At 39.4% G+C, this 27050-nt stretch overlaps 3 protein-coding genes across 3 annotated transcripts; 1 reads left to right on the forward strand and 2 right to left on the reverse strand.

The window, feature by feature from the left end:
• Positions 1-4431: 4431 nt before the first annotated feature.
• On the reverse strand, positions 4432-5139 carry LOC142162404 (uncharacterized). The gene has a single exon (XM_075218754.1). It carries the CDS (start codon positions 5137-5139, stop codon positions 4432-4434), a length of 708 nt encoding a protein of 235 aa, XP_075074855.1.
• Positions 5140-12535: 7396 nt separating this feature from the next.
• LOC107792726 (putative sphingolipid transporter spinster homolog 2) lies at positions 12536-21727 on the forward strand. The gene is made up of 16 exons (XM_016614962.2): positions 12536-12827; positions 13437-13568; positions 13859-13960; positions 16109-16213; positions 16339-16414; positions 16952-17026; positions 17123-17225; positions 17295-17354; positions 18007-18061; positions 18222-18319; positions 18526-18602; positions 18835-18948; positions 19277-19396; positions 19791-19919; positions 21088-21166; positions 21297-21727. The coding sequence occupies exons 1-16, from the start codon at positions 12667-12669 to the stop codon at positions 21428-21430; spliced, it is 1620 nt and encodes a 539-aa protein (XP_016470448.1). The 5' UTR covers positions 12536-12666; the 3' UTR covers positions 21431-21727.
• An 844-nt stretch (positions 21728-22571) lies between these two features.
• On the reverse strand, positions 22572-26059 carry LOC107792725 (soluble inorganic pyrophosphatase 6, chloroplastic). Its single transcript, XM_016614961.2, has 6 exons — positions 25725-26059; positions 25407-25567; positions 24678-24778; positions 24362-24543; positions 23489-23587; positions 22572-22925 (listed from the first exon to the last, which is right to left on the reverse strand). The coding sequence occupies exons 1-6, from the start codon at positions 25959-25961 to the stop codon at positions 22833-22835; spliced, it is 873 nt and encodes a 290-aa protein (XP_016470447.1). The 5' UTR covers positions 25962-26059; the 3' UTR covers positions 22572-22832.
• Between the last annotated feature and the right edge of the window lie 991 nt (positions 26060-27050).

The following is a 27050-nucleotide window of genomic DNA, read 5'->3' on the forward strand; positions in this document are numbered from 1 at the left end:
CTAACCATAAATACTTGCTCTATGGAAGTTATCAGAATGTTAAATGATGGCCACTTGCCTTATGATCCTATTATTTCTGAATGCAGGTCTTTAATGAATCGACTGGGGAACCCGGTCATTAGCCATAGCTTCAAGGAGCAGAACCAGGTGGCAGACCTTCTAGCTAAAGGAGCAAAGAGGAAGTTTTTCGATAAAACTTGGTTTTTGATTGTTCCTCTAGTATTTGCCAATAATGCAATATGGCAAATATCCTAGGAACTACATTTAGTAGAAAAACTTTGGAACTGTAATATTAATGGCACTCTATCCAACATTAAAGACAAGGTGAGTTGCTCTGATAGTAAGCACCTACCACTTCTAACCAAGAGGTTGTGAGTTCGAGTCACCCCAAGAGCAAGGTGGGGAGTTCTTGGCGGGAAGGATGCCGAGTTTTGATGAAGCTCAAAGATCAGATCAACTGGAGCTAAGAAGAAGATGAACAAGAAGGTTCTAGAATGAAGAACTCGTTGGAGAGCATGTGAGCTGAAAATGATTGTATATTCCACTATGAAAACTGAAATAAAAAAAACACAAGTCCTACTTATATACATTGTATATGACAGATGTACTAATCATTTACCACTAACTACTCTAACCACCAATCATATAATAAGTTATAACTAACCTTCAGCTAACTACACCAACTCGCGTGACTGTCATGTGTCACTCTTCTCCTCAATACTCCTCCTCAAGCTAGGTGGTGCAAATAAGTTGAGCACTCCTAGCTTGATCATCAGGTACTCATGTTGTGATCTTCCAAGTGCCTTTGTGAACAAATCTGTTTCTTGGTCTTTAGACATCACATACTTGGTTTTGATAATCCCTTGTTGAATCCTCTCTCTGATGAAGTGTAAGTCTATCTCTATGTGCTTTGTACGCTCGTGAAATATGGGGTTTGCAGCAATTTGAATTGCTGCTTTGCTGTCCCACTGTAACTCCACTGGCAGCTCAACTTCAGCACCCAGCTCTTTGCAAAGTCCTGTCAACCATGATATTTTTGCAACTCCTGCTGCCATGCTCCTATACTCTGCCTCTGCAGAGCTTCTTGAGATTGTGCCCTGTTTCTTGGACTTCCATGACACTAAAGAATTTCCCAATTTCATCACATATCTTGTTACTGATCTCCTAAAAACAGGACATGATGCCCAATCAGCATCACAGAATGCTGTCAACTTAGAGTACTATTTGGAACTCATCAGCAACCCCAAGCGTGGTGCTCCTTTGATATATGTCACAACCCTTATAGCAGCTTCCATGTGAGACTTCTTAGGACAATGCATGAACTGTCTTAATACATGGACTGCATAGCATATATCTAGCCTAGTCATAGTAAGATACAACAACTTTCCCACTAATCTCTGATATGGCCCTAAGTCTACCAGTTTTTCATCCTCTTTCAAGTTCAAGTGTTGATCATATTCCACAGTAGTAAATCTTTGGTTGCATTCCATTGGTGTAGTCACAGGTTTTGAGCCTGCCAATCCAAGGTCAGTAATTAACTCTATTGCAAATTTTCTTTGGTTCATCAATATTCCTTCCTTGGACAACTCGATCCCAAGGAAGAACTTCAACTCTCATAGGTCCTTGATCCTAAAATTACCCTGTAGCATGGTCTTTGCCTCAGAAATCAATGCTTGATCATTCCCAGTTATGAGGAGATCATCTACATATACCAAGATTATGACTAATCTTGTTCCTTGCTTCTTTGTGAACAAGGAATAGTCAAAGTGACTCTATACAAAACCAGAATTTAGCAATGCCTCAGTTAATTTGAGGTTCCATTGCCTTGAAGCCTGTTTTAACCCATATAGGGATTTGTGCAGCCTACACACCTTCTCCCCCTGGCTGAGAAATCCCTGGGGTGGACACATATATACTTATTCAGTGAGGTCTCCTTGGAGAAATGCATTATTATAAACGTCCATTTGATGCAAATTCCAGTTGTTGGCTGCAGCTAAAGCTATAACTACCCTGACTGTCACCATTTTGACTATAGGGGAGAAAGTTTCCTGATAGTATAGGCCTTCTATTTGATTGTAACCCTTAGCTACTAGCCGTGCCTTGTACCTTTCAACCTCTCAATTGGCCTTATACTTTATCTTGAACACCCACTTGCACCCAATAGGAGTCTTCCCTGCTGGCAAATCTACCATAGTCTAGGTCTTGTTGTCCTTGAGTGCATTTAACTCCTGATGCATAGCATCAAGCCATTTGGGGTCTAATGCAGCCTCCTCATAAGTCAAAGGCTCTCTAATGCTGGTAATTTTGGACAAATAGGACTGATGCTTGACTGAGAAACCTGCATGAGTCAAATAGTTATGCATTGGGTATTTGCAAAGCTGCTGCCCTTCAGACCTTGTCAAGGAACCATTGCAGACATAATCTTGTAGCCACACAGGCTCCTTAGTAGTCCTGTTTGACTTCCTTAATGAGGGACCCACAGGAACAGGTGTATCTTGTTCTGAAAGAGGTAACTACTGAGCTGGAGTGTCTTATGAGAATAAGGGAAGTGGTGATAAAGGTTGTGTATCAGCAATGTGGTTGTCTGCAATAGGTGGCATTACTGAAAGGGATGCATCATCATCATATGTGTTGATCCGCACAGGAATAGCATCAGTAGTGACTGGATAATGCAGTACACCATTAGGGAAAAGCTGCAATTTTCCTTCCTTAAGTAGTTGAAATGGAAAGATATGCTCCATAAACTTGAAATCCCTGCTTACAAAGAAAGAGTTAGTTAAAATATTATACAGTGTGTATCCCTTCTGGGATAATGAATATCCCATCAACACAGCTCCAACTGATCTAGCTGCAAACTTATCCTTTTCTCCCACAACCTTAGCAAAGCATAGACATCCTATGGTTCTCAGGTGCTTTAAAGATAGCACTCTTCCATACAACATCTCAAAAGATGATTTTCCTAACAACACTGATAGAGGCAACCTGTTTATGACATAAATGGTTGCTTGCACACATTCCCCCCAAAATTTGAGAGGTAAATAGCCTTGCAATCTAATGGCCCTAGCCACTTCTAGTATGTGTCTTTATTTCCTCTCCACTACCCTATTTTGTTGTAGAGTATGAACACATGAACTCTGGTGAATCATTCCATAAGATTAAAACAAACTGTGGCATTCAGAATTGAAAAACTCAGATCCATTGCCACTTCTTATTACTTTCACAGTCACAGCAAATTGAGTCTTTATTAAGGCTAAAAATTGTCTCAAACATACAACCACATCACTCTTGAGCCTTAGTAAGTAAATCCATGTCATTCTGCTGCAATCATTTACTATAATAAGGAAAAATCTATGTGTTTGTACTCTATATGGACCCCAGACATCTACATGAATCAATTGAAACGGTTTATCTGATCTACTTGTACTCTTAGGGAATGGCAATCTGCCTTATCTAGCCAAAGGACAGATTATGCATTCCTTTATTTCATCACTACTAGTTTTGAACTTCATGTTTGGAATTTGTCTCACTACTCTATCTGGAGCATGTCCAAGTCTTCCATGCCACACCTTTAAGTCCTCCTCCTGCACAGTCGATTTCTGAAGATGTATATTTGCAGCCTTGCTTCAAGTTTCTGATGCTGCAAGTTGTACAAACCTTCTAGTTCCTTACCAATCCCCTTCACCTTCCCACTGTAAAGGTCCTGCATTATCCAGAAGTCATGATAAAATGATATAAAACATCTTAAATCCCTTGTGAGCTTGGACACAGACAAGAGATTATATTTAAAATTTGAACATACAAAACATTCTTAACAGTATTGTTTTCACCAATTCTACTCTCTCCAGTACATTAAACATCAAGTGAAGTACCATCAGGTAAATATACCTTTGGTGCGTTGCCTAGGATATATGTGTTTATCTTGTCAAGTAGCTCTCTGGTGTGAACCATGTGGTTGGTTGCACCAGAGTCTACTATCCAATTCTCATCTTTAACCTTTTCATTTGTAACAAAGATCTTAGATGTACCTACAAAGCTTGTATTTTCACATGTCCCTGTACTGATCAGCTTCAATATTTGGTCATATTGCTCTTGAGTAAACATGATTGGCCTTCCTCCTTGTGCTACATTTACAGCAGATGTGTTGATCACTTGTTGTGCCTCCTGTGTAGTTGTATTGGTCATCTGCTTTGTCATTGATTGTTGTTCCTCCTATATGGTTGCATTGGCCATAGGTCTTTGAAGAAAACCTGTTGTCTTCTTCTTCATTTTGAAATCGACTGGATAACCATGCAGCTTGAAGCAAGTGTCTCTTGTGTGTCCTTTATAGTTGCAGTAATCAAAGAATAGATTTCCTCGTCTAGGCTTATAATTGTTCCTTGAATTCATGCCTTTGTTGGTGAATAGTGTTGTTCCATCTCTAATGTCTATAGACTAAGAGAACCTTCCCAAAGCTCTTTGGCTTTCTTCAGAAACTATCATGGAGTATGCTTTGTTAACTGTAGGAACAGGGCTCATCATCAATATTTGACTCCTAGGTTGGCTATATGTTTCATTTAGCCCCATAAGGAACTGCAACAGCCTTTGATACTCAAAATGTTCAAAATAACTCTTAGATTCTAGGCAGTCACGCCCAGGGCATAGCATCAATGCATCATATTCCTCCCAGAGGTCTGTCAATTTGGAGAAATATGCATAAACTAATGAAATTCCCTGCGATAAGGTTGCAATTTCCTTGTGCAGGAAGAAGATGCGAGATCCATTTACCTTATCATACCTATCCTTCAGATCAGTCCAGACCTTGTGTGCACTAGATTTGTAGACAATTCCACTAAGTAATTCTGTGCTCACAACATTCATAATCCATGACAAAACTATTGCATTACATTTCTCCCAAAACTCATGCAAGGATCGATCAAACTTATCCTTAGTACATCGTCCATCAACAAACCCTAGCTTACTCTTACCAATTAGACCTATTTTCATATATCTACTCCACAATGCATAGTTTTCAGATCCAGTTAGTTGAATAGAGATCAAGGAAGTACCTGGAGTATCACATGGCTGTAAATACAATGGATGATGATGATCTATGTTTGTTGTTGTGCTTGTTCTAGTTGAGGTTTCTTCTCCATTCACCATTGCCAACAGATTCAGGTGATGTTACTCTCAGATTCAAGGAATTATAGATTCACAAATCAAAAAACAGAAACTAGGTTAACTGCTTGAGGAAAAACTCGAGCAATCAGCAACAAAATGATTCTGCAGAAAGCAGAAGATATCCACCACAACGATCGTGTATTTAGCCCCTGGGCTCTGATACCATGATGAAGCTCAAAGTCAGATCAACTGGAGCTAAGAAGAAGATGAACAAGAAGGTTCTAGAATGAAGAACTCGTTGGAGAGCATGTGAGCTGAAAATGATTGTATATTCCACGACGAAAAAACTAAATACAAAACACACAAGTCCTACTTATATACATTGTATATGACAGTTGTACTAATCATTCACCACTAACTACTCTAACCACCAATCATATAATTAGTTATAACTAACCTTTAGCTAACTACACTAACTCGCGTGATTGTCATGTGTCACTCTTCTCCTCAATAAGTTTCTATTGGAAACAACCTCTCTATCCTAGGGTAGGGGTAATGTCTGCGTACACACTACCCTCTTCAGACCCCACTTGTGGGATTATACTGGGTTGTTGTTGTTTGTTTGTTGTCTATCCAACATTACTGACCACCTGGACAACTCTACAAACATACTTGCTCTGTAATTATATTTTGTTTAATTAAGTACCTAGTTTACCAAAAATAAAAAAGAAATATTTGAATTACTCCTCTGAGAGAGAAGTTATATTATTTCTATGGTCAGGGGAGCTAGAATATAATTCGATCGAACACAATAGCTTTGATTCACACCTTGTTTTGTCATAAATAATTTGTTGAATACATGCAAATTATTTAATTTAAAATTCAATAACTTAAAAAGATTAGAATCCCGAACTCATAATCTTCAAATCATGGTTCAGCCTATGCCAACTATGCAGGTATATTAAAATAGCCATTGCACTAGAGATACAGAAGAGATGCACAATAGATTCAGCCATCTTCCAAGGAATATAAAAAATATAGTTTTAAAATCCCTAAAATATATCAAAAGAAAGAAACTTTTAGAAGACACTTTAGCCAGTAGAGACGGAAACGAGATCCAATCATGAGTTTTCCCACTCATATCACTAATAACAAACAAAAAAAAGGAACTGATGAAAAAAGTAAAAGTAGTTGTCATATTTCTTATTAGAGCTCTATGCCACGTCCTTAGTTGTTAACTAAGTACACGTGCGGCACTTGACAACTCGCTCACGATCTTGCACAAATTGCTCACGTTCTTGCTATGCCAAGTCAGCCTACTACCTTTAAGACAGTTAAGAGAATGGTAGAAAGAACACAAGAGAATTGTTCAAGGAAGCTTTGTATTAGAGAGAACTTGAATTGTTTGCTTGATGAATTACAAATGAATGACCCCCTTTATATACTAGTCTCCTAGGGGCTAGTGTGTAAATATTAATTATTACACAAGTCCTTGATATTTACAAGATAAGGGCTTTTTCTAGAATTCTCTACAAGCCTAGAAGATTCCAAGGACTTTCCTAGCAAATCCATAAGGATCTAGGTTTTTCCTAAGGAAATGTCCATACCTCTCTAGAATCTTCTAAAAAATGCTAGCCTTATTCTTATGTAAGCTTCCACATGGCATTAATATATGTCAAATGGCGCCTATGTGGCATGATGACATGGCGGGTCATCACACTCTCCCTCACCCAATATTGCGACGACCGCGGCGTAATGCTGCTGCATAAACTCTCGGATCTTATCTTTGAATTTCCACAAGTCTTCATATCGTTCCCATGTGGCCTCCTCCGGTGATTGCCCTTTCTAATGGACGAGGAACATAGCGGTGGCTTTTTGCCCTTGTTTTTGCTTGGCCTGGTAATCTATGATAGCCTCAATCTCCTGATCATGCGAGGCGGTGATAGTCATTGGTGCCTGACTTGGTTGGCCCCTACTCGGATCATCCTTATCTTCATGATATGGTTTAAGCATGTTGGCATGGAAGACAGGGTAGATCTTAAGATACGATGGCATGTCAAGCTTGTATGAGATCTTTCCTACCTTGGCGATGATCTTAAATGGCCCCTCATACTTGCGAATCAAATTTTGATGCATGCCCCGTAGTGCCTTGAACTGTCTTGGGTTAAACTTCACCATGACTATGTCCCCAACTCCATAGTATGTGGGACGCCGCTTACGGTCCGCAGACTTCTTCATCTTCTTAGTTGCCTTATCCAAGTAGGACTTAGCAATGTCGAGCTGCTCCTCCCATCCTTTAGCCATATGATAAGCTCCCAAACTCTTTCCCTCGAATGCGGCTGGTAATGAATGTGGAGTTTGTGGTTGTTGGCCTGTTGCTAGCTCAAATGGTGTCCGCCCAGTGGACTCACTCCGCTGCAAGTTATAAGAGAATTGGGCGATGTCTAGGAGCTTTGCCCAATCTTTCTGATGCGCGCTTACATAATGCCTCAAGTAGCATTCTAGTAAGGCATTGACTCGTTCCGTTTGTCCATCCGTCTGTGGGTGGAAACTAGTAGAAAAGTGCAGTTCCGTGCCAAGTATGTCGAACAACTCTCTCCAAAAGTTCCCAGTGAAGCGGGGGTCTCGATCACTAATGATATGCCTTGGTAAGCCCCAATACTTTACCACGTTCTTAAAGAATAGCTTGGCGACTTCCTTAGCTGTGCAACCCGGTGAGGCGGGCATGAAGGTGGCATATTTGGAAAATCTATCCACGACCACCATAATAGTACCATAACTATCAGACTTCGGTAGGCAAGTGATAAAGTCCATAGTCACGCTCTCCCATGGACGCTCTGCAACTGGTAGTGGCTCCAAAAGTCCTCCGGGTTGTTGTTGTTCAATCTTGTCCTGGTGACAGACAAGACAAGTTTGCACATAACACTCTATGTCATTTTGCATGCGTGGCCAATAGTAGACTGACTCAACCAAGGCCCTAGTGCGACGTTGACCTGGATGACCAGCCCACATTGTGTCATGACTCTCCCTTATGATCCGTCGTCTAATGTCTCCAAACTTAGGAACGTAGACCCGCCGACCTGTGGTAAGTAGTAGGCCGTCTTCTATCCAAAACCGTCTCGTCTTGCCTTTGTTAGCTAACTCGATAAGTTGTCTGGCTGTTGGATCATGCTGCATGCCTTCTTTTATAGCCTCCCGAATGTCCCATCTCGCTGAAGTGATTGCAGCAAGCTCGGCTTTTCGGCTTAAGGCATCAGCTACAACATTACCTTTTCCCGGCTTATACTCCAGCGCATAATCAAACTCGGCTAAGAAATCCTGCCACCTAGCCTGCTTTGGTGTGAGCTTCTTCTGTGTTTGAAAGTAGCTAGTAGCCACATTATCAGTCTTGACCACGAACCTCGACCCGAGCAGAAAATGTCTCCATGCACGAAGGCAATGCACAATGACAGTCATTTCCTTCTCTTGTACCGTGTAACGCCGCTCCATCTCATTTAACTTGCGACTCTCAAATGCTATGGGATGCTTATCCTACATCAGGACACCTCCAATGGCAAAGTCTGAGGCATCTGTGTGCACCTCAAAAGTCTTGGCAAAGTCAGGTAACGCCAAGACTGGCTCCTCTGTTACAGCTGTCTTAAGGCCTTCAAATGCCTTTTGACAATGCTCCGTCCAAACCCATGGCTTGTTCTTCTTTAGCAACTCAGTCAATGGTGCGACCTTTGCTGAGTATCCACTGATGAACCGGCGATAGTAGTTAACAAGGCCAAGGAAGGATCTCAACTCAGTTACCTTTATGGGTGCCTCCCACTCCTGGATAGCACGTACCTTAGCATCGTCCATGCGTAGCTCGCCATTGCTAATGACATGGCCCAAGAAGTGCACCTTTGATTGCGCGAACTCACATTTCTCCCTCTTGATGTATAGCCTGTTCTCTCGCAAGACTTGGAAAACCTTTCTTAAGTGCTCCATGTGCTCCCCCAAGGTGTTGCTGTAGATGACTATGTCGTCTAGGTAGACTACTACGAACTGATCAAGGTAGGGATGGAAGATCTTGTTCATAAGGGTGCAAAATATAGCCGGTGCATTAGTTAAGCCGAAGGGCATCATCAACCACTCAAAGGCTCCATATCTCGTCACACATGCTGTCTTTGGCTCATCCCCTTCCGCAATGCGAACTTGGTAGTAGCCCTTTCGAAGATCCACCTTGGTAAAGTATTTGGCTTGCCCAAGTCTATCGAACAAGTCAGCAATGAGCGGGATTGGGTACTTATTCTTCATGGTGGCCTTATTAAGTGCTCGGTAGTCTATGCACAAACGCAATGATCCATCCTTCTTCTTCTGGAACAATACTGGTGCGCCGAAAGGTGCCTTTGATGGGCGAATATGACCAGCATCCAACAACTCTTTCAATTGTTTCTTGAGCTCCTCCAGCTCGGGCGGTGCCATACGATATGGGGCAAATGCGGGTGGTTTAGCCCCTGGCTCCAACTCAATCTTGTGATCCACCTATCGCCTAGGCGGCAAGTGCTTAGGCAACTCCTCGGGCATGACATCCTTGTTCTCCTCAAGCAACTTCTCTATGCAAGGCGACACTGTCTCTTGAAAATTCTTGTCTTCCTCTAGACTTGCAATGGTTGCCACGAATGTGGGCTCCCCCTTCTTGATCCCCTTGACAACCTGCATAGCTGAGAGTTGTGCTTGGATCTGTCCGTGTGGCATAGTCATTGTAGGTACAATGCAAGCTCCTTCTCGCTCCATAACCAAAAGACGTTGGAGGTAGGGGTCGATTAAAGTATGACAATGTCTAAAGAACTCTTGCCCCAGTATGATGTCAAAGATATCCATAGCGGTTACGGTAAAGTTTGTCATACCTTTCCAAGTTCCCAATTTGACACCAACTCCATTAGCTACCCCACGAGCATTCTGTATCTCGGCATTCACGGTCTTGACGCGAGAGTTGGTTGGAGCAAGCTTCAATTCCAGTCTCTTTGCGGCAGCCTCAGTCACGAAATTATGAGTTGCTCTAGTGTCCACCATTGCACGAGCGGGCTTGTTGTTGATGGTGAGATCCACGTACTGATTGCCATTCTCGGTAGGTTGGATAGCTTGCTTCGTGACAGCACCATATAATCTGACCATACCCAACTATGCGGTTCCCGGACTCTCTCCTTGTGGCTGCTCCTTCCGCTCACGTACCATGGCACTGAGGCTCTTGAGGTCAGGACAATTCCTGAAGCCATGTGGCCCTCCGTATATATAGCATCCCTTCTTCTCGACTTGTGCCTTCTTCTCGGCGTAGCTCTGACGGCCACTCGACTCTTTGAAATCTTGAGTCTTGGAGTATTGTTGTTGTATCTCCTTGCCTTTGCCACGGTCTCCCCCACCTTTGACATTGTTAACCTTTGACTCATTGCCATTACCTTTGTCATGCTTGTCATGCCTGAAGTCCATCAATGATTCGGCCTCCACTATGGCTTGGTCTATATCAGTGACTTGTCGGCGTTGCAACTCCTGCTTAGCCCAATTTTGCAACCCGTCCATGAAGTGGAACAACAAGTCATCATTGGTCAGGTTGGGGATTTGAAGCATAAGGGTAGTGAACTCCTTGACATAGTTACGTATGCTCCCTGTTTGCTTCAATTCCCTAAGCTTGCGCCTTGCCTCGTACAAGACATTGTTTGGAAAGAACTGTCGCTTGAACTCCGCTTTGAACTGATCCCATGTGCTAATAGTACCTAGACCTTTATCCATGTTGTCCATCTTCCTTCTCCACCATAGCATGGCAGTCTCTAAGAGGTACAATACCGTAGTATTGATCTTGGCCTCGTCGTCCCTCACTTTGTCGTGCCTGAAGTAGTTCTCCAAGTGCCAAAGGAAGTTTTCTACTTCTTGTGCATCACGAACACCTTTGAACACCGGGGGTTTAGGAGCCTCGATTTTGGCCTCCCTCGTCACCACAACATTGCTGGCTACCTCGGTCATGCCAGCATTGACATGCTCCTCGAGTGACTCTATCTTTGCCTTCATAGCATCGATAGTACTCAAAGCCTCCATGAGTCTGCACTCTAAGGCAGTGATGGTTTGCCTTAGTTCCATCTCAGTCTGTGTACGTCCCTCCAAGTCATTTCGGATACTCTCAATCTCTTCAAGAGTGTGCCCCTCAAGAACATTAAGGGTGCCTTCCACCTTCCCCAAGCGTTGGCCAAATATCTCCACGGCATCCATCCCCGCGTTCATCTTCATCACCCACTCTTTACCAAGCGAGACGTCCTCTGGAAGGACCTCCACTTCATCCTCGCTCGCCTCAGTGGCAGATGGTTCTTGGGATGTAAGCCCTTCGTTTGACACAACCTCATGTGGCACCTCCTGGCTCTTGTTGGTGGCATTCCTCTATTTGCTACGACCGCTCTTGCCAGCAGCATCCTGGATGACGTTGGCTTGGGTGTTGGCAACGTTAATTTCTCCGCCATTCGCCATTCCCTTAGTTGAAACCTTCGCTCTGATACCACGTTGTCACGTCCTTAGTTGTTAACTAAGTACACGTGCGGCACTTGACAACTCGCTCACGATCTTGCACAAATTGCTCACGTTCTTACTATGCCAAGTCAGCCTTACTACCTTTAAGACCGCTAAGAGAATGGTAGAAAGAACACAAGAGAATTGTTCAAGGAAGCTTTGTATTAGAGAGAACTTGAATTGTTTGCTTGATGAATTACAAATGAATGACCCCCTTTATATACTAGTCTCCTAGGGGCTAGTGTGTAAATATTAATTATTACACAAGTCCTTGATATTTACAAGATAAGGGCTTTTTCTAGAATTCTCTACAAGCCTAGAAGATTCCAAGGACTTTCCTAGCAAATCCATAAGGATCTAGGTTTTTCCTAAGGAAATGTCCATACCTCTCTAGAATCTTCTAAAAAATGCTAGCCTTATTCTTATGTAAGCTTCCACATGGCATTAATATATGTCAAATGGCGCCTATGTGGCGGGTCATCACATCTAACTCCTAAATAATTTTAGCTCTTTAGATGAAATGTAAGCTAAGTTCTAAATAATTTAAAAGTCTTCGATATTATTTGTTAGTCTAGCAATATATACAAATTGATTGTACTAATATTCAATCAACAAGTTCAAATTAGTTGGGATACAATCCGTTATGTACTAAAATTATTCTTCTAAAAAAAGATATGTACTTATTTTAGTATCGTGCGTAGTTCTTTCAAGGTAAAAAGAGTGTATCCTAACTTAGGTACTAGAATTGATTGTACTTTTGTACGAGTTAGTTACATACATTAAACCAAACAAAGAGATTGATTGGTTACGAGATAAGTAGGAATCTGAATTGGACAGGAGAATATCCAGCGAAAGTCTCCTAATTTTTAGTTACCATACATTCAATCCAACTATATAAAGTTAAGAAAGACAGCAAAAAGTTAAAACTCCATTATTGAAAAGTTTAAAACACATTACGCATACCAAAGAAAGGCTTTGAGAGGGAGGAAGGAAACAGCTTCCTTCCAACCAAACTTCCAGTCAAAGAAATATATTCTAATATTCTTTTAAATGGAAAAACAAGAAAAAGAGCCAAAGCCTTCGGATGATTCAAATTCAACACCTAAACCTAATACAAATACAAACACATCCTTAGCTGCAGAGACAGGCATGGTTATACCTTCAATTTCATCGTCATTACTCCCTCAACCTTCTTGGTTCACTGCCAAAAGGTACTCCTTCTTTTTCCCAATTTTGCCTTTTTTTTCCTGTGATTTCTATAATTTGACTTCAAGAAAAATTGAATTTTGTGTTTTTTATACCAATTGGGTTTAAGAAGTTTGAATTTCAATTCTTCTTCAGTCAGTGAATTGCAATTATTAAGGTCAGGCTAATTTCAGAAAAGCATTGTCTGCAACTAACTTCTTGATACCGTTATATGATGGTAGTTAGGGTTGAATTAATTTTCTCTTTATTTCCTTCTTTATTTCTATGGAATTATTGAGTTTTGCACGCAAGTTATTCCTTAATTTTTGGTATTAGATATACTATTGTATTTGATATCTAATTAAAGTAGTCCTAATCCATAATGGTTATAAGGTTGTTCATTATTTTTGCATTTTTGGACATAATTGATATGGTTATTGGATGCTGGAGTGTCAATAAGAATCAAATTTGTTATCCGTAGTGCTTTATCCCTGATATGGTAAACCAATCCCCCACCCCACCCCACAAATCCCCTGCCCCTTAATCCGTCCCCGACCCTTTCCCACTTTGCTCCCTATTGTTTTTTAACTTAATTTGAACTATTTGCTTATGACATATCTGCTGCGACTTATCAGGTTACTTGCCGTATTCTGTGTGATCAACTTGTTAAACTATGTGGACCGTGGAACTATTGCGAGCAATGGTGTTAATGGAAGCCGAAAAACTTGTACAAAAACTGGTACATGTTCTCCTGGCAGCGGAATTCAGTAAGAATTCTTTTGAAATTTGTTCTCTTTCCTCTCTAGTCCTGCTTAACTCTGAAGCTCTAGATTTATGTTCTCTGCCTGGCACATGTTTGATACTATGTTTTTTTCCTGTTCTTCATTTTCTTCTGTTGATTTACTAATGCTTATAATTGAGTGTTCAATTGTTTCCTGGATGATGTACCTTGACATTCTCTTGGATGATTACTTTTCCTTGCCAAATTTAATGATTGAACTATTTTAGTTACATATCCTTATCGTCTGATCATGAGCTACCTTCTGTCTGTTTCCAGGGGTGATTTTGATTTGAGTAATTTTCAGGATGGTGTCATATCATCTGCTTTCATGGTTGGGCTTCTGGTGGCATCTCCAATATTTGCCTCATTATCCAAGAGGTAAGGCGCATTACATTACAAGCTAGATATTTTGGTGCAGATATATTTCATACTTTAGAACATTCACTTTGGGAAGTTTATTTACTGCGCCCGAACAGATATATGCATTACATTTAACAATTGAAGTCATTTTTATATGGTTTGGAACACGTGAAACATTTCTCTTCATGTTACCAATTACAACAACAACAACAACAATCACCAAGTAGAATCCCACTAGTGGGGTCTGGAGAAGGTAGGATGTACGCAGACCTTACCCCTACCCCGAAGGGATAGAGAGGTTGTTTCCGGGAGACCCTCGGCTCAGAGACAATTAGGTCCGTAACCACAACAGAAACCAGAAAAATCGTATCAGCATCGTAAAATACAACAAATAAATGGAAAGGCCAAAATGTGAAATACAACAAAAATAAAAATCGCTACCAGACTACTAAAAGAATAAAATAAAAATTATGGAACACAACAAAAATCGCTAGCATTCCTAGACAAAACACTATCAGACTAGCCGGTGCAGCGAGGAGAAACGCTCGACTACCCTCTAACCTACAACCCTAATGCTCGACCTCCACACCTTCCTATCAAAGGCCATATCCTCGAAAATTTGAAGATGCGCCATGTCCTGCCTAATAACCTCGCCCCAGTACTTCTTAGGCCACCCTCTACCTCGTCTCGTAACTGCCAGAACCAAACGCTCACACCTCCTGGTCGGAGCATCTGGGCTCCTCCTCCACACGTGCCCGAACCACGTAAGCCTCGCTTCACGCATCTTGTCATCCACGGGAGCCACGCCCACCCTCTCCCGAATAACCTCATTCCTAATCTTATCCATCCGAGTGTGCCTGCACATCCATCTCAACATCCTCATTTCTGCTACTTTCATCTTCTGGATATGTGAAATCTTGACTGGCCAACACTCAGCCCCATACAACATGGCCGGTCTAACCACCGCTTTGTAGAACTTACCTTTAAGTTTCGGTGGTACATTCTTGTCACATAGGACTCCAGACGCTAACCTCCATTTCATCCACCCCACCCCGATACGGTGCGTGACATCCCCGTCGATCTCCCCATCTCCCTGGATAATAGACCCTAGGTACTTGAAACTCTCTCTCTTAGGGATGACTTGCGAGTCAAGCCTCACTTCCACATCTGCTTCCCACGAAACGTCGCTAAACTTACACTCCAAATATTCCGTCTTGGTCCTACTCAACTTGAAACCTTTAGACTACAGGGCCTACCTCCATTCCTCTAGTCTCACATGAGAAATATATCATCAGCGAACAACATACACCAAGGCATCTCCCCTTGAATATGGTATGTCAGTGCGTCCATCGCCAGGGCAATCATGTTACCAATTAGTTTGACATAGTTCTTTTACTATATCCCAAATTACTTTACCCTTATCATATGTAGAAATGTTTTATTTAAACTGACTTAAGATTATGCCCTTTTGAATTAGAATGTCATACTCTATTGTTTAATGTCCACTTCTCTAAAACTAAGACTTGGTAAGACTTATATTAGTTACAAGAAACTCAATTTTCCCACTATTACTCTGTTTAAAATTGGAAAAAAAACGGATAACCGCTATAATTTTTTACCTTTTCACCCATGTTTTATTAAATAATCCATTTTTCAGAACTCTGAAATAAACTATTCCAAGGTCAATGTTTTCCTCCCATAAATCATGTAAAGTCAAATTGTTGCATTCAATTTGAAGTAGATAGATTAATACTTGATGTACACTTTAACTTCACGAACATGGTTACTTATAAGATGTATATCGCCTATAGGTGGAAGACATTTTGACCATATGCTCTTGAATTGCTTGTTGGTAAAAGGTAAAAAAAACCTTGGTAATTGCAACAGACAATTTAACTGACAAGTTTAGTTCAAGCAAACTACACTGCATTACAATGTTTACCTCTTAATTTTGGCATACCTGGAGATGCTATTCTTTCTATTATGCTGTCAGAGTTGAAGTAAAACTTCGTCTTTTTTCTTGATCAGTTTGCGGCTTTGAGATATTTGCTAGGAATATATCAGGCAGAAGTTCACTAGGGAAAGGAAGAATACTTGAGTAGTCTGCATTTTCTTTGCTCCTTTAGTTGCTTGATTTTCTTACTTGTGTGCTCGTTAAATCGACAGTGTCAATCCATTCAGACTTATTGGAGTTGGACTGACAGTGTGGACGCTAGCTGTTGCTGGTTGTGGTTTGTCAATTAATTTCTGGTTGATTGCAACATGCAGAATGTAAGTCTAACCATGTTACTCTTCACAAGCTCTCCTGTATTACTTGCAAATGTTATCGGAGTGATGGGGTGGGTGGAGGGAAGCTTATCGTTTTTAAAAAAAAATTAATATGTTTCCTTTTTCAGGTTTGTGGGTGTTGGTGAGGCATCTTTCATAAGCCTTGCTGCTCCTTTTATTGATGATAATGCCCCTGTTGCTCAGGTTTGGTTTTTTAAATTAATGATTTTTGTGACTGGGCTAACTTCCAGTAAATGCCACATGCTATACTGCTGGTCTTTTATTTCTATATTAAGGCTGTTTATATTCTGGCTAGATTTGAATTTTGTGGTGCTTTTTTATTTTCTATTGCTAATATGATGTGTTGTTGTTCTGCATATACTTACATTTCATTAATGTTGCAACAATTTAAGCTTACACCAGTTATGTGTATGATAAGAAATGAACCTTTGGGTTGAACTCAACCCCAAAAGCTAGCTTAAGAGGTGAGGATTGCCCAAAACCAAATAAGGAGACAACAACCCATTTCCTTCACCAATGAGGGCACCTAACACCGCCCCCATCCCCCCACCCTCCGGCGCACCTATAATTGAAATTTTGGAGCATGGGAAAATAACATGGGTTCCATATTTGGGTAAACCAAGAAAAGGAATGAGTTTGGCTCTAATACGATGATAAGAAATGTACTTTTGCATCTTGTATATTTTCTGCATGCTTATTCTCCTCTTATCTTTTTTGCAGAAAACAGCATGGCTGGGAATATTTTACATGTGTATACCAGCTGGGATAGCTGTTGGCTATGTATATGGTGGACTGGTGAGCTCACTCTTCAGTGCTTAAGTTTAATATTTTCTTGTGGAATGTGATCCATTGTGCATACCAAGTTTTACCAAACTCTCCGCACTGTGATAGGTTGGCAATCATCTTAACTGGCGTTGGGCATTTTGGATCGAGGCAATACTTATGCTTCCCTTTGCAGTTTTAGGTTTATTTATGAAACCATTGCAATTAAAAGGTAATGCTAAATTAGTCTGTTCATCTTATTCTATATACATTTTCTGATATGTTCCAAGTCTTTATACAGGATTCTCTCACACCGGATCTAAAAAACCATTGACTTCTCCCCTGACTGCTCCAGAAGAAGGTAGTGCCTATTATCACAGACTCTTTGTCTACCTAGAGTAAGAGGGGTGTCTGATTCTTGTCCTAACTTTGATCAATTTGCTCTCCATGCCCTACCTTCTCTTGATTTTGTGCTTCAGAGTTTCACTCTGCTCAACTTTGTTACTTTGTGAAAGAAAATGATGTTTGGAAGAGTCTTTGTTTTGAAAGAAAATGTTAAAATGTTTTTAGTCAATGATAAAAGAACTAGGGACCCAGTCGAACTCCTCGCTTGCTAAAATGGAAAAGCTATTTTTCGGGACTTTTGTGCTTAGAATTTGTCCATAAATATCTTTTGTAGTAATCAAAGAAGTTTAGGATAATCCAAAAATAAATAAATATGCCGTAGCTTGCAGTTCTTCATTCTTATCAGCTTGATACTAGTCTTTGTAAGGGGTTTGACATCTTGATATAAATATAGTAATAAGTCAAAGTGGTGGGAAATAGGTTAAGATAATTCAACAACAAACAGTTGTATGGTGCAATTGAATGAAGATTTATTGGCTATCCTCTTGTATCTGTGAGCTTGACCATTGTTCTTAGCTTTTTTTCCCCTTTAGGTGTTCTGTGTACACTTGTCATGGTGGTTTCTTGAATGCACAATAATTTGACCCCAACTCTTGTCATTAATGCAGCTGTTTCAAATTGTAACCATGGTTTGTTACCATCACAGGAAGATTCCAAGGATGGGTAAGGAACCTTCATATAACCGGTCAGATGCTGTTACTGGTCTTAAGACAGCCAACATTATCACCATCCCTGCAAACATGATTAGCAAAAGCAATACGCCTTCTGCTATCACTCATCTGACCTCTTTCTTGTCTACGTTATTTTCTTTTCTTTTCTACAGTTCAAAAAGTGCACCTACTAATTTGAATCAGCTGACAAGATTTTGGAAGGATATGAAGGTGCTTCATCTGGAAAAGGTTTATCTCGTCAATGTCTTAGGTATTTTATTAACTTGCCTTACCTCCAACTATCTCATGCTACGTCTTCTTTGGATGCTGATATTGGAACAAGTTGACGCACATTTTTTGAACGTCTTTACTTCTTTTCTTAAAATAAAAAGATCTCATCTATGCATAAACTTGTTATGCATTGTTGAAATGGTAGGTTTCTACACACTGATTCTCAACTTGAGTGGTTTCTTGCAGGATACATCGCATATAATTTTGTAATTGGTGCGTATTCCTATTGGGGACCAAAGGCTGGTTATAACATATACCATATGGTAAGCTCTTGGAGCCACTATTCCACTTCACAATAAGTTTATATTTGCATGATTCTATTGATTGTTGTCTTTCTCTGACCCTTGGTTTCACATTTGGAAGTTACTGTATACAAGTGAAATGAGCTTGATTTGACATGCCCCATCCACTTACAATTTTTTCGTTTGTGGACCAATCAAATATCGCAAAAGCATTAAGTTCATGTTAGCTGATTTGCAATTGTTGTCTCCACAGAAAAATGCAGACATGACGTTTGGAGGTATTACTATAGTATGTGGAATATTGGGAACCTTGGCTGGAGGCCTTGTTTTGGATCGAATGAATTCCACAATATCCAATGCCTTTAAGGTGCGTACTTTTGCATTCCTAAGATTCTGTTTAATCTCTAGAAGCATTTCTCATTTAATCTAGTGTCTAATGTGAATATCATTCTTTGTTAATTGTAAAACAAAGAAGACTTTCTCAGTCAGGGGATAAAGAGTGCCCCAGAAGAACTTATTCTTTTGGCTTTTACAACTCTTTCTCCTTGCGTTAATTTACTCAATTCTGCTGTTTTTTAGAAGGATAACCTATGAAGCTCAATTTTGATGTTAATCACACCTATCTTCTCTTCTCTTATTTGTATCTGAATCTTTCAAAACCCTGCTGCTAATGATGTCACTATTATGTACTGCAGCTTCTCTCAGTGGCAACATTTCTTGGAGCAATATTTTGCTTTGCTGCCTTTTGTTTTAAGAACTTGTATGTTTTCATCGCTCTTTTTGCGATAGGAGAACTGCTTGTATTTGCAACACAGGTAATTCTATCATCTAATAAGTATTCTATGTAAAATAGGTTGTTTCTTTGTACAATAGCTCAATGTGGAGTATTACACTAGGGAATGCTTTCTGCAAAATGATTCTTTCCCTACTTTCCTAGTTCCTTTGTATTATTCATATAGGTGATCAAGTGTGTCATTTTCTTTGAGGCAGAAAACGTTATTTAATTACTAAAATTGCCTGGATGGCTGATCTTATTGCCCATGCATCCTTTTCTCTTTCTTCTGAAATTCTGCAAAGAGTAATCGGTCTTTTATTTAGTTACCTGAAACATCTCATTGATTTACGATGATGCTTAAATAGTTGTATTTAAGGTTGGAATTGTTGTATTGAGTGCTTTATTTCATCTTACAGTAAAGCCTCTGACTGCAGGGCCCTGTAAATTATGTCTGTCTCCATTGCGTCAAACCAAGTCTTAGACCACTGTCTATGGCGATGTCTACTGTTTCAATTCACATATTTGGTGATGTACCTTCCTCTCCTCTAGTGGGGGTCGTCCAGGTTTGTGCTTGCTCATTCAAAATGTTGATCTTGTTTTATAACTTGTCTTTCCTTCTTTTCGGAGTTCTTTTTTCCAAAAGATAAACACACACACACACACACACACACACAGTACATTGAGAGTTTTCTAGTATATTTTGTCCTCAGGTAGTCTTGAACAAAACACTTCATTAGAAACGAGGGAGGGAAATCAAAATACACGGCCTAAAAAATATTAAGTTCGCTTTCCCTATGTGCTAATGTTAGGAATTACGGCCTATCATAACATCATTATGTTTCCCTTTAGAAAGGACACTTAAATGGGTTGGGTGCACATGCTTGTTCAATCACATCATAACTCATATGTAGAGCGACATTCAAAGCAAATTGAACCTTCCAAGCTTGCTCTTTTAGCAACCCTTCTATATTTTTTGCATGAATGCTCCATATTTGGCATCTCTAGTTGCCTCTCAATATGGATCGCCCGAACTTAGAATCAGCTTAGCACTTGAGATATATTTGTGTCATTTGACTCATTGCAAAATCATTGACACATGAACACAGAAGTCATTATAGAAGGATTAGTTCCGGTGGTGAAATGTACTATCTATATGAGAATTTACTTTCTTTGCCTCCTCTCATAGTAATAAATAAAATAACTTACAATCTGCAATATTAGTTCTGATAAAAGGGAAACCTGTTGTAGTCCCCAGGACTTCAGTTTAGTGGTAAGAGTGCAGCACGTGATGTGTGGGTTAAACGCACATCATGGGTTTGAATCCTGCCGCAAACAAAAGCCTGGTATTTAAGTGGAGAAGGGTATGGGGCCCTCGTGGATTTCTCAGTTATAGAAAAAGGGAAATATGCTGAGTGAGAGCAGGATGATTCTCTTTCTCCTTCAATAGTCTTTTTCTCTCTTTAGTCATGAAAATGGAAGTACAAGCTGCTTTTATTTAAATCTATTGTTTAACATGGTACATGAAAGACATGACAAGCCCCTAGGCTGGCTTCCAAGAACTAGCCTAACCGTTAAATTTAATATTGGACAAGTCAATTATGGTGAAGCAGTAGTAAAAGTTTTTTTTTTTAAATTGTTAGCAGTAGTGAAGTTATGTTGTAACAACTTTATAGTTGATGTTATGGTTCTTGATAACATTGATCAATATTCTTCTACATTTCTCTTTTACAGGACCGCATTGACAATTGGAGAGTAACTGCTTTGATCTTGACATCAATTCTATTTATAGCCGCTGGAATATGGTTTATAGGTATAGTACACTCTGTTAGAACGCCTCAACTCCAAATCTTTATCCTTTAAATGAGGCCTACTTGATGTCACATTGGCAATAGATTTTGGGTTTTTATTGATGAATTATTTTAATGTATTTGTATGTGTAGGCATCTTTCTTCATAGCGTAGATAGATTTGATGAAGATAGTGAGGATCAAGTAAGTGATGCTGAGAGAGCAAACTCACCACCGTTGCTTGAGAAGAAAAGTACTGAACCGATTGAGGTCTCTGTCGAATCCTAATATTTCGTTGTGTAGCTGCCACAAATGAAATGTAAATTCGTTGGTTCTTTTTCTTGATAATTTGTTTTTGGTCAGCTTTCACTTACCTTGACCATTCCTTCTGAGTACCTGTTACCTCCCACCAACACAGTCTGCCCAAAGGCTTAATGTAAATTCTTTATTCTTTTCTGTGTAAATAATGTTGCACTCCATAAAGAGAAGTGGTTGAATTGTTCATATTGATATCATCAAAAGTAGCTACAACATTGAGTTTTGGCTTACCATTCGACGACATTATTTTATATTATTTTCTGTAGTTATAATCTTGCTTTGTTTTTGTCCTTTCGGAAAAGCTTTTATTTTGCATGTTTTCACAATGCAACTATTCATATGAACTAAATAACTTTGCAAGTGACAGAGGAGTAAGATTATTTTTGATCCATTTTGTTCTATTCAGGTCCTAAATCAAAAGATTATTTAAAATATCACAATTATCCCCACGTAAATATACAAGTTTTAACCACAATAGAACCACTTCACAAATATTACACTTAATGCAAGTCTAACAACAATTAAGTCTTTAATCTCAGTTGTTGATACTGCCTACATTGATTATTTGCTTCCATGGTCTGTTGTTCACTACATTGATTCAAAGAGATTTGAAGATAATTTTCTTCCACATGATTTTAGGACTACCCATCTATCATCATATTGTGGCACATACAGTATTACCCGACATGTATAAATTTGTCTAGGGCTTGCAATGATAACATGTTTCTATTTTGCAAAGATGGTTTTACAAGGAGAAATAAAAAAGTTTGGAATGATCGTACTTGATGATTATATTACCCCATTTACTAAAATACATTTAAATAACTACTAGTGTTCAATATAATGCACACTTCCGAAATTTCTCTGGTTGAAAAGAAACGCTTCTAAATTTGGTCTTTAGATGACATTGCTACATAGAATTTTCATTACCTATTAAGATAATTGATATATGTAGTATCAAGAACCTACAGAACACTTCAATGGTTAAGAATGGCTTAGCCAAACTAATGGAAACAATAGGTCTAGAATCACGTGAGACATTGAAGCTTTGTTAATTACTTAAAGATAAACCCATTTTTACCTGTCCTTTCAAAAAAATTAGCTGGCGGAATTGGAGAATGAAGATCAATTCATTTATCAGTAGTCAGTACACCTGTTTTCATCCTGGATAAAATTTAAAAACACTACAGCCTGAATAAAATTATGGATGATGATGTAGAAAAACAGTAACATTTTTAACAAAAAAACCGTCTTAAGAATATGAATTGACTTCCACCTCAGAAGCAAAGAGCATAATCCTGGGGCGATTTTCCACGTCCAGTTTAGGTTACAAGCAGGAAAACTAGCTGGCTCAAGCTCTATCAATTGGCATCTATACAAGTGAAAGCTCACCAGCAGGGATAGATCTCTTGACAAGCTTTGCCCAAGATTCATTGGTTTCCGTAATAACCTTAAGAGCGTAATCCTGGCAGTGCAAGGTAAAGAGATCATTAGCAGGAGCAAGTGAAAACTGGCACAAAACCTCTTTATCCGACAGGAGGGAACATGGAGAGGTGTTAGCACGAGTTCTAATTACTAATATAATTATTATACTTATGTCATTGTGTGCTGCACTGAATCAAAAGCAACTGCAAGATCTTGCAGTTATTTTGATGAAGTAAGAGATATTATAAAAAGCATCAAGAAAATGCAAAAGAGCACTGTCCAGGTGCTAATACAAAAGAAGATATGTAAGCTCTGTACAGATTCGGGGGAGCTAATAGGGGAGAGGTTACTCCAGCTATATAACAAAACTATACAATTATACAAAACTATACGGGAGGGTGGAAAGATTTCATCTTCAACTAAAATAACATGATGGGCATGCAAAACAAGCAACTGCCAATTTTCGAAGCAGTACTATCATGTCTATTTGAAAATTTAAGTTAGGTCTGTTTGAAAGTATCATGTTTCAAGAAACGAAGGGGAAATAGAAACAAGGATCTTCAAAGATACCACATTTACCAAAACATGTATGAAAACATTTACCTTGTTTGCTGGCTTGTTGCCAAGAGCAAACCTATTGGCAGGTTTTCCATCAGGTATCTTATAGTCTCTAAACCAGTCCCTGATTGCTGTGAGAGTGCCCTGGAAAATTCACAGAATTAGTTTGATCAATGTTGACAATGACCTAAAGGAGGGAATGACTTTTATCATGCAATGTGACATCAAAGGTAACAAAATACTAAAAGGAACACAGGAACCAGCACTTCTTATACAAGTGCTTTTGTCTCCACGAAACAAGTTATATCAATGTTACTATTTGGTTATAGGAAACAAAAGGAACATTCACATAAATTTAGAATTTTGCATGCCTCTGCTATCTCTTATTCAGTGGGACTAACTGTTGATAATGAAGCCATATCCTATAACTGCCACTCCATGGGATCTTTGTGTATGCCCTTATTTCTCCAGTTATCATCACAACTTAAATGCGTTGCCGTGACTTTGCATAGATAGCCTTGAATACTGCTAAATTTATTTAAAGTCTCTCATTCCAACAAAGTATGCAGCTAATATATAAAATCATCAAGATCACTCAATTTTATGCATATATTCGTTTCATTATTTCTATCGCTGTTCCCAAGCGATGATCACTGGTCAACACTTCACTTAAATTAGACATAAAAACAATAAAACAGTGCAAAACAAGTCTGAGGTAAGCACATGAAAATTGAAAAGGAGATTCCAAGACAAATATGTTTAACTGAAGAGACATATTGCAGCACAATAAAAAAGAAGAAAGAGAGTGATGCATAAAAGTGTTGCACAAGCATAAGCAGTTGAACAAAAAAAGCATAATCAGTGGGAGAGAAAGGAGAGTCAACAAGAGATAGCAGCTTTATTGCCCTTCAAACATACCGGAAAATGTTTCTCTACATCATCAACATCATTAACAAGTGAAGCTCTTGGATCATCTAGTGAAATAGCAACTATTTTCCAGTCAAGTTCTCCTTCATCAATCATTGCCAGAGCAGCTAAAGGTTTGACCTTCAGAACCTGGCCAATTTTGCCACGGCTGTCTCCAATCTCAACAACATCAACTACAAATGGAAAGACCATAAGAGAGATTCAACCAGTTATGACAATCTCTAACACCATTCTTTTGTCTATTCTCTTTAATATTGTAGATGGACCAGAAGAAAGTTGTTAACTATCTAAAATTATAGAACCATACCAGGGTCATTATCTCCAAATGCCCCCTCAACTTCAGAGTTTGCAAAAGAGGGATCTTCCCATGTTTGAGGAAGCAATCCATAGTTCCAGTGAATGTTATACCTGAGAATTGCACAAGAAGTGCATAAGAATTAAGATCAAACTCAAAAACTGTAGACATCAGAAAATGACAATTTCTCGCAGCTATGATGACACTACATCAGCAAGGAACATGTCTTATGAGTTGAAGATTGTGGAATCATTGTGTCCAACGACACTAAACATGAAACTCTAGGTAACAGACCAAAACCTAAGACCGACCCACATCGGTTAACTCATAAAGAGGGTCACTTCCGAGTATCATAGGTCAAAATCCTTCCCTCCCCACCCTTTTTTTTTCTTTTTTGATGACTGAGAAATCTGTTTGGGGCTGCCTGCAGCCTTCGAAACATGGGGATAATGGGCCCTCTATCCCTCTCCACTTAAAACCAGCCTTTGTTTGCATGACGCAGGGCTGAACCTGTGACCTAAATCCTTCCCTCCCCACAACCCTCCTTATTTTTTTGATGACGAGAAATCTGTCCCGGGCTGACCCTTAAGACGTTAGAAACCTTCCAAACTCGGGGATAATGGGACCACCTCCCTCCCTTCCTATCCCGCTACAAGGGAAGCTGGTAGGAACCAGCAAGATAGTTACATCTCAAGATATATTATACTAAAAGAATGTGCAAAAGTGACAAAATAGGCTTACGGATAGTATCGAAGTTTTCCCTTCTTTGTGTCTTGTTTAATAGGAGTGTGTTGCTCATCTGTAGCAACTTCCATTTTTGCACTTGATTCTTTGGGGATTTCAACAACAAAATTGAAAACACCATCACCCAAATGTAGCGGAATGTCATGCCAGGGGGATATCTGCACATTGTATAGACATGATCCAATCAAACTGTAACTATTTTCTCTAGATAGACTAAAAGCTACAATTTTTACCAAGTAAACATTAACAAAATAGAAATAGGTTCACGTTGGATTAAAATTCAAGAAATATAGCAGTATAAAATAAAAGTGTGACCTTTTTGCCGGAATTGTCCTCTAGAAAGACACGGTAATCTAGGGTTTCGGGGTGTCCTTCTTCTTTGGTCTGAAGTTGGGGATTGTAGATAGCGCTGCAAGTGAAAAGACGCCTCTTTTGCACAGGTCCGTTTCTGCAGCAAAGACTGAAACTATTGGGCCTTCGTAATGGACCTTTCGACAGAAGCGAAGCTGTTACAGTGTTGCTGGCTGAAACCATCACTCTTGCCGCCGCCATTGCTGCTTTTTGCTGGCGAGTGTTTAAGTCCCAAAGGCAAGAGAAATTGGAGAAGCTGGATGAACTTCAGTGATTGCTGCTATCACTGCTTAACTTCAGCCACATATACAAATGGTGAGATATGATTGGTTAACTGGAATATTCGTTTTTATTTCTTATTTTTCTAAGTGCTCCCACTTTTGTTATCTACGTTTTACTAGTTGGGTCGTTTGGTTGCAAAAACGTTATTCCACCATTAATTATTTTAGTATTAATTATCTTTAGATTAGTTATTCCACCTTTTCATGAGGATAACTAATTTAGGAATTAATTATACCGTAATTTTTTCCCAATCAAATATGGGATAAACTCTTCTTAAATTTAGTCTCGTAATTAATTATTCCTTATCCCTCGTACCAAACGAGCCCTTATTTCTTGTCTTGTTTTTGCCCATCATTTTTTGTCTTGTTTTTTATGCCCTCTATTGTCCTATTGTATTTTTAAAAATTCTCTTTTAATTCTACAACAACAACAACAACCCAATATAATCCCACAAGTGGGGTTTGGGGAGGGTAATATGTATGCACATCTTACCTCTACCCCGAGGGGCAGAGAGGTTGTTTCCAGGAGACCCTCGGCTCAAGAAAGCAACAAGAGACGTTATATTAGTACTATCAATAGACTCATAATAAAATAACATAAAATAACATAAAATCCATAACATAACATAAAATACCATAAAATAACAGCAATATAAGAAATATAGGAAATATGAGAAAGATGTAAAGTATACTAATAACCAACAGATAAAGCCCATCATCACTAGCTGATCAGTAGCATCCTAAGACTAACTCCTAACTGGCTAGTCTCACTCTAGTGCGCTGTAGAAATATTCACAATTTTCCCCTAACCTACAACCTTAATACTCGACCTCCACAATTCCCTGTTAAGGGTCATGTCCTCAGTAACCCTAAGTCGTGTCATGTCCTGCCTGATCACCTCTCCCCAATACTTCTTAGGTCTCCCTCTACCTCTCTTCGTACCCACCACAGCCAATCACTCACACCTCCTCACCGGTGCATCAGTGTTCCTCCTCTGAATGTGTCTGAA

The sequence above is a fragment of the Nicotiana tabacum genome, chromosome 7, assembly GCF_000715075.1.
Source record: "Nicotiana tabacum cultivar K326 chromosome 7, ASM71507v2, whole genome shotgun sequence".
Lineage (NCBI taxonomy): Eukaryota > Viridiplantae > Streptophyta > Magnoliopsida > Solanales > Solanaceae > Nicotiana > Nicotiana tabacum.